This window comes from Amphiprion ocellaris, chromosome 18 (genome assembly GCF_022539595.1).
Source record: "Amphiprion ocellaris isolate individual 3 ecotype Okinawa chromosome 18, ASM2253959v1, whole genome shotgun sequence".
Classification (NCBI taxonomy): domain Eukaryota; kingdom Metazoa; phylum Chordata; class Actinopteri; family Pomacentridae; genus Amphiprion; species Amphiprion ocellaris.
The window spans coordinates 20,217,382-20,229,633 of NC_072783.1; the positions used below are offsets into that span (position 1 = coordinate 20,217,382).

Here is a 12,252-nt window from a genome sequence, read left to right on the forward strand (position 1 = left end):
TCCGCATGTGCAGGAAAACCTCTGAATGACATCACAGGAGCTTCAGCAGCAGTGATTAAACCAAACTGCTGTCAAGTGTTCCACCCACACAGTACATGGCTGACTTTTAGATCATGGCTTAAGGTGCCTCTGCTTATCATTTACACTATGTGCATTACAATTTACAGATCATAGTGTGTCTCCAAAGGCACAAAACATATATATATATATATATATATATATATATATATATATATATATATATATATATATATATATATTTAAAGTTGTGGCAGAACAGTGGAAAAATTCAAAATTGCAGCTAATGTTCTGTCTAATTTTTATACTTTGTAATGTCATTCTGTGGGCTGGATTGGATTCTCCGTTGGTCCGGTTTTGGCCCGTGGGCCTTATGTTTGACACCCCTGATCTAATGTAAAAAAAAGCAAAGGAGCAAGATAAAAATCACATATATAAAACCGCTTGGTTGTGTTGGACTATAAGTCTGTATATAGCAGACACCCTTCATCACAGTTTTTTGTGTTTAGTAAATATTTTCTCGGTGGAGGAATGCAGACTGTAATTACAACCAAGCTAATGTAATCGTGAGACTAAAATAATGACAAATTTACCTCAACAACTGTTAAGTTGAAACTCAGACTTGGGACCGAATATCATTCTAATATATGTTGTAAAATTAAGATTCAAAACATTCACCAAGCCGAAGATCAAAAGTACACAAAAATGTGTGTTCCCATATATATTATGCTGTATAAAACTTTGCATATTACTCTTCCTTTACTTGTTGACAGCATTAATGAAGTTCATTAGTGCCGTAAGACTCACTGAAATATGAGTTTTAATTAATACTTAGCTGAAGTCTGCAAAAGTCCTTCATCCCTCATTTATTCAAAATCAGAATATTAAAATAAATTAGGTTCCCTGACAGACTCACACACACAGTTTTCTGTGCCGTCTCAAGGGTAAGTTAAAGAAACTTTGTAGAGGGTTAGGGTTAGTTAAATCAGTCTGTTGCATGTATATTTTCTTACTTTTAATGTATTTTTACTATTTTTTTAATGCACTGTATATTTTACTGACCATGTCTTTTAATGTTGACTTTTAAGCCGGTACTACCAACAAAATTTCATTATGTAACTGGTGAAAACTAATTGCATGATGGCAGTAAAGATTCTTGACCAGTTTCCAAAGTGAGTATAGGCAGCTTATGAAGAGTTTGTCACTGTATAGGAATGAATGAGAAACCTCATGTTTAAAGCTGAGTTCACCTTCACAGTAAGTACTCAACATTCACACTTATTTCACAACAAAGCATTCATTGACTTCACATTCACATTTTATGAATGCAAATTTGACTAAAACACAATCTCTTTGGATCTGAAAATGTTTACATGCTGCAACACTGATTAGTTTTTGCACATATGTATTCATACGGACAGCCATTTCCCAAATTATAACCACACTGAGAGAGACAAATTTTCAAAGAAAAAAGAAAAGAAAAACAAGATGTTCCCCATTTAAGTTGAAGACTTGCTTTTATGCTCTCAGTCTTGTTTTTTTTTTCATCTGTACTTTACATAAAAGAAGAGATAATTTGTCTTCAAAATGCAGAGGAGTTAAAGTGGCTCAGAGGATAAAAGCTGTAGTTGAAATTCTAATCATGTTGTAAACCAGGATGTGTCAATGATAGAAGCTGAACCGAGGCTTTGTCCACACGTACACAGATATTTTTTAAAAGTTAACTTCAATGCGTTTTCATCCACATACAAACACAACCTGAACTTTCACAAAACTCCTTCCGCTGTGAAGATATTCAGAATCTCAGTGTTAATGTGAAAACAGTTGTAGTTTGCAATGTCATCTCTTTTGTTTGTTGCTGGTGCTCATCTTGCTAACAGGACTTTTCCTGTTGGCACTTAAACTGATCAGCCAAAATATACACAGATTAAGTGAATTACGTTGATAATCTTGTTTTGCTTTTCCTCCCTCAGCAAGGGCAACCACAAAAACTGCTTGAGGAACATGAAAAGAGTCCAAGGAGTTTACCCAGCCTCTAGATTCTAGTAGTCCCAGTGTGATCGAGCATCCACATGACTAATCCACAGACGTCCCACCCCACAACCCACAGGAGCTAAAGAATTTACTAAAGCCAGACACCACAGGACGCCACCAGAGGGTTCATTTGTATGACCTTACAGGTAAGCGCAAGTGACTAAACAATATTTGCTAAATGATTTCAGTCTTTTGGCCAGGGTTAGACTTTAAGTGCTTATTTTCTCGGGAAATAGTGTTGATTATAACTGGGTATCAGCAGATACGAAATATTAAACGAATCCAATTGGAACCGGGGAGAGAAGCATGATCTGGTCATCCCTAGTTTTGACTAATCAGTGTAAATGTACGTTCACCAGCGGCAGCAGTTGTGAGTTTTCAAAAAAGGATAATGTGGACAGGATTTATGGATTCTGTAAAGCATGAAAACCAAAGCCCAGTGAAACCTATTATGCTGCACTTTTATGACTTGTACCCACAGAATACATTTTAGTACATTCTATAGGGGGTAGAGATGTGACTGAATTTCATAATGAGCAGGATTTGCACACGCTACATACATTCTTTAACCTATCAGTGGTAAAATAATTTCATATGCACAATCAAAAAAAAAAAAGATCAGGTGATTTTTTTTTTTTTTTTTGCATTAAAAACTATTAGACAGAGCTGCTTTATGTATTCCCCGTTGGGCTTCTCATCTCTGTTTGTTCTGATTGACACACAAGTTGCTGCAAGGTTTCTCTTTTGTGTGTGAAATGAACATGTTGGCAAAGGAGAGAAGAACTTTGAGGGTCGGTATTGAAACGTGCATGTAAGCAGTTGAATGAATGAGGGCCATTTTAAATTGTGTGACATTTCCAAACATTTTCCCTTCTACGAGAACACCGTACTTCTAGTCTGAGCTCATTCAGGATGACATTGAGCATGGTTGCCTCTCATGCATCATTAAATGCTCACTGAAAGCCCTTCACCACCAACAGGAAACACATTCTGTTCTGATCTGCACATCTAGTTTTAGCCACTAGGAGCGTTTCAACCAAAAAAGAATTGGTTCAGAACCTGGAAGGTTCCCAGCTTTATTCCTTTCCCTGAAATGCCACAACATCAGTGGGAGTGTCAGACCCTACTGGTTGGAAAGAAAAAGGATGTGCAATGCTTCTCTGTTGTTGTTAAGTGTGTTCTTAATTACACTGATCCATCACTGGTGGAGACAGGAGCCTATTCACTGTTTGACACCAAGATTTCAAGAATCCTGAATGGAACCAGTTCAAGAACCAGAAATAATTTGGTGGAAGATAGGTATGGGAGAGGCTGGATGTCCTGCAATTTTCAAGAGTGGTCAGTGGGCGATTTGAAAGGATGATGAGTAGATATTGAGGGAGAAATTACCAAACTGCTTCCCTCTTGTTAACCTGCCAACAGAGTGCTCTTATTTGGCTGTCCCCTCGTCAAAAAATCATAAATCACCTGCCGGACCACTGTTCCTGAATGCTCCCAGTTTTTATAGTAAAGCTGCCTCTTTTTAATATCCATTCCCAGTCCTCCTGCTTGTACTCCTGACCAGAATGAAAACACAGATTCTAGCTCCTGCCACTGCAGAGATACAGTTTGTTGTCTTGCTGTTGGACTTTTGAGGCTTCTGAACTGCAACTGTGAGACTTGAAATCATGTCTAAGGTGCTCGTGGCTGCTTGTGCCAAGCGCCAGGGATCGACAGCAAACAGGAGGGTCGAGTTGAACAGTTGAAACACCTGAACTTTGCTCCACTTCGTCCTCATTTGACTTGACTGGAGCTATTTGCTGGCAGCTCCGTTTGGATGGTGGAGATTTTTTCGCCTATCATTTCCAGCGAGCGCTCTCCCTGCGATGAAGTTGAAGGGCCTTTCTCCGCTGAGGGCAGCTCCAAGCTGTTGCCGTCGTCCGGTTTTATGAAGGCTTCTCTGTTTTGGGGTTTGATGAACTGCACGCTCAGCCTGGGTGCCACCATGACGTCGACCTGCTGGTTGGGTTTCCGGACGCAGTGGGAGAGCGTGGAGACGCAGCTCTTCTTGAAGTTCTCGTTCATGAAGGCATAGACGATGGGGTTGTTGAAGCTGTTGAAGAACCCGATGGCCTGAACAATGGCGATGATCATGTTGAGTGTGACTCCGTCGTATTTCTTCTCAAGGTCATCTGGACATGCAGACACAGAGAGGACTCAGATTGATGCATGCAGTGAGGTTTGAGCTATATCAACAACTCCCATCGACCTTTAATGCATCCGGCAATACTTACAGTACTCAAACAGCATGTGGACTGTGTGGAACGGAGCCCAGCAAATTGTGAATAGCAGCACAATTGTGATCATCATTTTAACGGCTCTTTTCTTTTTCCTGCAGAAGGTAAAAGCAAAAAATCATCTGATCTTTCTTTGAAACTAGATGAAAGTCTTTCCTGTTATAGCTGGAAAGTAACAAAGGCAGCTAATAACATTAATGATGGCACTCTTTTCCCACTGAAATGCTGGAGTGAGCAGCAACAATCAACATGAAAAAAATCACAGTCCTGACAGTCACACACTTGAAAGGACTGCCCTTTTTTTGAACAGACAGTTTAAAAGTAGCATTTTTTATGCTTTCCAAGTCACAGGGGTTGGTTATTGTTGAGATCGATCAATAACTTTTCTTCTGCTTACAGATTCCAACAGGGAAACCAGTCAGATATTACTTTAAAGATTCCATAGATGTTTCAGATATATATTAATAATGTGACCATCAACTGGCGGCCCGCGGGCCGAATCCGGCCCGCCGAACCGTCCAATCCGGCCCCCAACTGGATTCCAAAATTGTGAGGATCAAAGAGAAACTATCATGTGGTCCACACTATTAAAGCAACTGAAAACAACAATAACTGAGACTCTTAACTATCAGTAATCCCCACCATTTATGACTCTATTTAGGCTACATTCCGAAATGAGGACAGACTCGCTGCACTGTTTAACATTTATTGTTTCACACAGTTCTTTTTTTTAACATAACTTTTCCTCATGCCCTTACTTAACATTTGGTTTTTATTTCAAAGTCTCAACAACAAGCTTCAAACTAGTAGACTTCTCAGGACAAAAAAAGGAGGAAAAACCAACTGGCATAACTTAAAATAGCATGGTAAATAAATACTAACCTGGTACCAGAACAAAACAGGTCACAAATAATGTTCGCACATCAAATAAAACGTTAAGTGGGCTATAGCGATTTCAGATCACAAGGCTGAAATGGGCTCCTCACACTGCTTAATGGCTGAACTTACATTCCCCCTCTGACACCAACTTTTTCACATCAGGCTTGGCCGCTGTCAGACTTATGCGCAAACAGTCCTCCAAAGACTGGTTTGACAGTCGGTTCCTCTCGTGTGTTTTTATCGAGTTCATCTTGGAGAACGCAGCCTCGCAGATGTAGGTTGAACCCAACATGGTGAGCACATACATAGCCAGCATCTTCAATGTGCCATAGTCCTCGGGACAAGACACCCAGAATGCGCTCAGGCTTTCAGCACCATGGAGAGCAGCCTGGATTTCAGCCAGCTCGCTCTGAATGGACGCCTCGTCCAACGGCATCATTTTCACTACGTTTTCCGCGGTGTTTGTTTTTCAAGTGCTCTATAAATAAAGTTGACTTAATTGAGTTGAGGCAAAATATCTCTATCACTCCTGGTGGTTGACCCCCCCCCACCCCCCCACCCCCTTGTGAAAACTGTGAAAAAGTTGAGATAGTTTCAGTCTAATTTAAATTGTTTGCTTGCCTGTGGCCACATTTTGTACACATTTAGCTGTTTGCTTGTACTGAATAGAAGTTTCAAGGTTTCCAGTGGCTTCACAATAAACAGCAATTAACTATCTGGGAGTCAGACTGTTCAAACCCTGCACAATAATAACTGTTACTGCCAGATAACATGATTTTGTTTTTTCAGAATACATCAGAAGCAATCATTTGGTACATCCTGCCCCCTGATGAAATTGTAATGAGACTATATGAAGATGAAAAACATGTCTTTGGTCGAGGGAATGAGAACAGGCAAATGCTCTTTCAAAGTGAAATGCCACTTTTGCACAGTGGTCACAGACATCAGTTATGTGATATAGAAAGATATTAGACCAAATGTGGATGCAATAGGAAACGAAAGATAGACATTTAGTTTCTAATGTGATGCTTAGAAAAGGGTTGAAGTTAGCCAATCATGCAGAAAATTCTTTTGAGCAGTTCAAATGGTGACAAATTCTCAACCACTGACCTGTCAGATGTGACTTTAAGGGACAGTGACCAGAAAGTGTGACCAAAACACAACCACTCCTTTGACAAGTGACTATAAAATGATCATATGATACATATATATATATACATATATATACATATATATGTATGTATATATATATATATATATATATATATATATATATATATATATATATATATATATATATATATATATATACAGCTCTGGGAAAAAAATGTTAATGAGAAATAGTTAATATCCTACAGGCTAATTGTGAGGATCTGCATAACTGAAGCAGATCCAAAAAAACTCCTATTTTAAAGTAAAAACACTGAATTGATATTTTTTAGTTGAATTTTTATAGATAATTGAAGCAATAATTACAAAGCCAAAAAATCATTTTTTTCAGTGTATATAGTTAGCCCTCCTATTACTTTTGGGGTCAGTTTGACTCCATTCAATCTTTAAAGTCTCTAAATAAATGATTGACGTTTTTTTTTTTTTTTTTTTTGCTTCATATTTAATGACGTTTCTTAATTTGATGAGGACGACTGGGTAAACATAAAATGAACATGATGATATGTTTTCAATGTCCTGTACACATATTATACGCATCGGTGTCCTTTGTTTTAGCTGTATAAAACAGCTATCAACATTTTACACACATTTGTGTTGGTTATTTTGGATGATATTGAGGGCAGCACAATATGCACTTCTATAATCTTCTAAATGCTTCAAGGACCTGCTGTAACACCCGTATGGCTCAACGTGTTACGCGGGTGACGCATGTACAGAACTGGCCCCCCGACGCAGCGGCCCGGGTTCGATTCCCGCTGAAGCTGGGAGTGGTTTCAGTAAAGGAGAGCTGGATCAGTCTACAAACACATTGTTGTAACCAGTGTGGGAAATCTTTCAGGCAGTCAAGTTATTTGAAACGTCATATGCTCATCCACACGGAAGAAATTAGTTTTTTACTGTGATATTTCCTCATGTTTGACAAAGTGGTTATTATCTTAACTGTGAAATAAAAGCCCTCCTTAAACGTTATTTAATCTAGTCTCTTTTTCAAAAGAGGCCTGAGAACAACAGACATTCCAATAAACTACCCTTAGTTAGTAAAGTGAAACTAAATCAATCGTATTTTTAACTATTGTAACCAAACCTCCACTGCCATATTAGAACAGGATATGCTTTTATTTCTAAAACATTGCCAATGATTTTGACAAATCATTCTGTGGTTTTATTTGAGAAAGTTGTTGCCCCAGCATTGTCCTACAGGGGGCAGTTGTTTTAAAACTACATTTGTCTTCCATGTGTCACCATTTGCTTGCATATTTCATAAACATCACAATCACTAATTTCCAACTCTATACTGATGATATTTTCCTGGTTTTCTTAGCTGGCTGGAGATGAATTTTTGCATCCCTACCCTGATTTTCATTATCGAGGCTCGCTTTTTCCCCTAACATTCTCCCACAACGGGAGTGTTTGACCTTTAAAGTCACGGTTTCTTCTACTGACCGGCACCTTTGTGATTAATCCTTGCAGCTCTACTGCATGATCTACTGTTTGCTTTACCCCGTTAGTCATTCTCTACTAACACTGCAGTTTCTGCTGCTGCTGGTTTTCAACAAATTCCAGGAGAAGAACATACATTACTCCCATTCACGTCTCCCTGTGATTTACTATTGATTTAGCTGATTTAGCTTTAAAGCACAGCATGCTCCCCTTCTGTCTTCCGTTAGGCTCTGCTAAGCCTCCTGGTGCTGAAGCTTCTTACCTGAGCATTGGTTTGGAAAAATAAGTAAATAAAGTCCAAGGACTCACCTATGTGGGCCCCTCAAAATTTTTCATTATCACTCCCTGTTTTACCTCTGCTATTTTTTTCGTCATGTTTTTTAATGATTTATTCAGTGTTATTGTATAACTTTGTTTTTCAAAGCGGTGTCAATGTTTTAAAGCTTTATACCCATGGGAGATGACTTTTAATGTGTTTTTCATCCCACCAAACAGAGGTGGGATATTTGTATGCATTGCACTTATCAGCCAGGAATAGAGCTAAAGATGAAATAACCCAGGTTTGACTCCTCTCTCAGTAAAAAGTATTTTTCTGTACAAACTGTCTCTTAATGTTAAATGAATGCATTTAACTTGCATATGAACTGTTCCATCAGTCGCTTTGGTTTGACATCAAACAAACAGTTTATTGCCATTTCAAAATGAATGCATCCCTTTCCATTTGACAAACAAAGGAAGTTTTTCTCTCAGCAAAATATAGGCTTTGTTATAATAATAATAATAATAATAATAATAATAATAATAATAATAATAATAATAATAATAATAATAATAATAATAATAATAATAATAATAATAATAATAATAATGATCAACCCAAGAGCTGAATAACAGGTGGAGAAGGATTTAACAATGCAGAAAAATCTACAAAAAGAAACAAAAACAAAAAAACCAAGGAGGACAAGCACAAATTCTTTGGACTTGCTTGGTAACCAACTACAGAGCAGGTGGTGGGATAGTAGGCTGAAGCCTGGAGGCTGAAATCACCAAAATGTGGGCAGAAAAAAACACATGCGCTGAAAGCTATCCAGACCTTGCGACGTGGACATACTTAACGTAATTCAAAAAACTAACAAAAACAAGGAGTGAGCTAGAATAACAGAAATGTTAGCATGCTATTCTAATGTAGCAAGCTACAGGACCGATTCAGGGCATTAACTTACTGTTTACATGCTGCCAACAACATGGACTGCACTCACATTTTGCTGAATGATTTTGTGGAGGTTGATCAGAACAATTTGATGCCTCATCTCATTTCCCAGTTTGTACGTCCGCAATCTGAGGAGTCAAGGCAACAGGCATTTCATTTAAATGAGACATCTTTGCCCTGGAGCTGTTGTTTTAATGTGGCATCAGTTAAACACAACGCAGCTGCATCATCTGTCTATTGTTTTGCTATAATATACCCCTGTTATACATTCTACTATTTTAAGATCCCTGTCAGGAGCAGAAAAGTGTTCATGATAACTTACAATACATAATTACTCATAATTCAATTCACAATGTGGCAACATGTAACAAGAACGTACAGATGATATCCTTTCATTATTTAGCAAACACTGGCGGTGAAGGATAAAAGGCATAACATACAAAAGAGTACTATACAAACAAAGAGTGACAAGTATTCTGGTGAGATGAGCCTAGAGCCAGAAGTAGTGTGCATGATAACTGTCTTCCATTCAGTTAAGTGTTGGGTTGAATATGAAAAGGCTGTTGTAGGAGTATGTTTTGTTCAGCTTATTAAAACTCCTCTTGGTCAAACACACATCCAGCTCTCACGCTTTTCTGCCTATTTCTTGCATTGTTTTAATTCCTGATTCCATTTGAATATAAAGATAACAGCACGATCTCTAGGTTTAAACTAATCTACACTGATGTCCAGGCAGTAGTCTGTGTTTTTTAGCCATGCATTCAATATGATTCTATGGATTAAAATGTTGCTCTTTCAGTCGCTCCATTTTGGTCTTGTCTGAAATCCCATTGGATAGATTGTCCAGTGAAATTTTGTAAAAGCATTTATGGTTCCCAGAGGATGATTCCAAAAAACTGTGGTGATTCTTTGTGCCAACAGTAGTTTGGAAAATTGGCCTCTGAATGAAATAAGCTTGGGCAAACCTAAGCTTCCATGTAGCTCCATTATCAAAGCAAAATGTGAATTTCTCAAATACTTATATGTTAAGAACTTTGAGTGTTTTGACAAAAATATGGCAAATTATGAGGACAAAAATATTTAAATCTGAATACAAACTGGCACTGTATTGAACCATCAAAAACAAATGTAGAAAATACATGATCTGTCATTTCTGGGACACGCTAACAACCATGAGAAATGTCAGGGTAAGCTTGTTATCATGCTGATGTTAGTATGTACAGTAGTGAAAAAAAGCTTACATACACTTGTAAAGACCGTGCATATTGTGGCAATCTTGAATTTTCAGTGACTGCTATAGCTCTTAATTTTCTATGCTGGAATGAACGAAACACGTGTCTTTGTCCCAAAAAACATTCGTGCATGTTGGTTCTTGTGGATGATTATCTCCACATTCTTCGGGAAAACCTCAAATCATCAGCCAGAAGGAGTCTTGGATGGAGTTAAGTGATCCAACTAGACAATGACCAAAAACATGGTAAAGGAATGGTTAAATCAGGCAAGAATTAAGGTTTTAGACTGGTTTTAACTCCTGACTTTAACCCCATTGAGAACCTGTGGACTGTGCTGAAGAAACAAGTCTGTGTGAGTCAACAAATTTAGTTGGACTGCACCGATTCTGTCAAGATGGGTGGTCAAGGACACAGCCAGAAACTTGGAGATGGCTACTGAAAGCATCTAGTTGAGGTGAAAATGACCAAGGGATGTTTAACCAAATATTACCATTGCTGTTTGCACATTCTTTTTGAAGCAGTGGATTTTGTCATATTTCCAAAGTACCTGTCATCGATGAAAAAACAACATGCATGATTGTTTTTTGTGACAGAGTGTGTTTTAATGATTCCATGACAATAAATTCAGAGTTACGGGAGTCACTGGAAACTCAGGACCACCATGACATACGTGTTCTTTGCAAGTCTATGTAAATCTTTGTTCACAAATGTAGTTTGTATTCATGGTGCAATGCAATGCATAGCCCTGAGAGCTATGAGTGTTGCTGAAGAAGAACTGGTATCTGTCTGTACATATACAGCGAGACTTAATGAAGAGTGTCTGCAGTGGGTGGGCGGCTGACTTCCACCAAAGATAGGCAGAGTCGTGAAAACTCAGCAGTGTAGGCCGGTGGGGTGGCGATTAACGGCAGCTCTGAAGTTACCGAGATGGCAATCATGCAATGAAGTAGATAAAAAAGAGGAGAATGGAGCTGCTGTTTGTACAGATTGGTGGTCAGAAGCAGTGTGAATATGTTTTTAAATCCAGAAAAAGGGGTTAAAAAAAATCTTCTTCTGCATTTTTATCATCAACTTTGAATAGAACGTCTGATGAGTAATCAGTAATGTATTCTACATCTATTTAATAGATGTATTTTTGTATATTTTAATATAATGTATTTTCCTTTCACTGTGTAAGAATGACTGAGCTGAGCCAGAAAACAGTCCTTGAAGGAGGGCTGAAAAACAAAAGCAAGAAATTCTCTTGAAATGGAATTGCAGATGGAATGACCTGCTTAGCCTGCTGGAACTGGTTATGTGGAGGGAAATGAATGGATGGATGAATGTGTCAGCATTGAAGAACGGTCTATGTGCACCTATTGCTATTCTGCTGTGGGTGGAAATACGTCCCGGTTTCTTTGTATGTCTTTACCCCTGTCAGTCAAAATCATATTAGGCATGCAGCAATGGTGTCCCTGCAAAATCACCTCTGAGGGAATTTGTTTTGGTGGAACATTTGTGCATATAGAAGTGAGCACCTTCATTAAAATGGCTAATTCACTGAAAGAACCAAGCGGACCTGCCTGCCATTTTCAGCACGGTGACTAGCACTGTGATTGTTGCTTTTTCCAAAGTAAATGGGAAAACAGTAACGCTCGAATAGCAAAAGGGGAAAAGAATATTACATGAAATGCTGCTGGAAATGGCAGGCACCTACCTGCAACAGCACATTTGGTGAGTCAGACTAAAAATGTGTTAAGAACATGTCCAATGTTCAGGATTCTTTTTTTTTTAAAGGCTTCTTGCTGTCTAAAATGGGGAGGAAGTAGCTCAAGGGACATTCAGATTTGTTAATGAAGAGTTATTGGAGTCTTAATTCATTCTGTTTTGTTAATGAAATGAGTAAGAAACCACATTGTCAGAGATTTGAGAACTGATAGGACTGATTATAGAGTTGAATCTATGAAATCAAGTCTTTCAATACTCAGCCTTGTTTTATCATCCTGTTTAATAA

The 12,252-nt window shown here is 38.3% G+C and overlaps 1 protein-coding gene across 1 annotated transcript; it reads right to left on the reverse strand.

The window, feature by feature from the left end:
- Positions 1-3,702: 3,702 nt before the first annotated feature.
- LOC118470911 (pyroglutamylated RF-amide peptide receptor-like) lies at positions 3,703-4,512 on the reverse strand. The gene is made up of 2 exons (XM_035952225.2): positions 4,326-4,512; positions 3,703-4,223 (listed from the first exon to the last, which is right to left on the reverse strand). The coding sequence occupies exons 1-2, from the start codon at positions 4,399-4,401 to the stop codon at positions 3,826-3,828; spliced, it is 474 nt and encodes a 157-aa protein (XP_035808118.1). The 5' UTR covers positions 4,402-4,512; the 3' UTR covers positions 3,703-3,825.
- Positions 4,513-12,252: the final 7,740 nt, after the last annotated feature.

What these genes read in the sequence shown, in the direction of transcription:
- LOC118470911 (XM_035952225.2), bottom strand. Translation starts at nt 4,401, where the DNA reads ATGATGATCACAATTGTGCTGCTATTCACAATTTGCTGGGCTCCGTTC. An exon ending in CCACATGCTGTTTGAGTACT is followed by an intron (nt 4,224 to 4,325) that starts GTAAGTATTGCC and finishes CTGCATGTCCAG; the next exon opens with ATGACCTTGAGAAGAAATAC.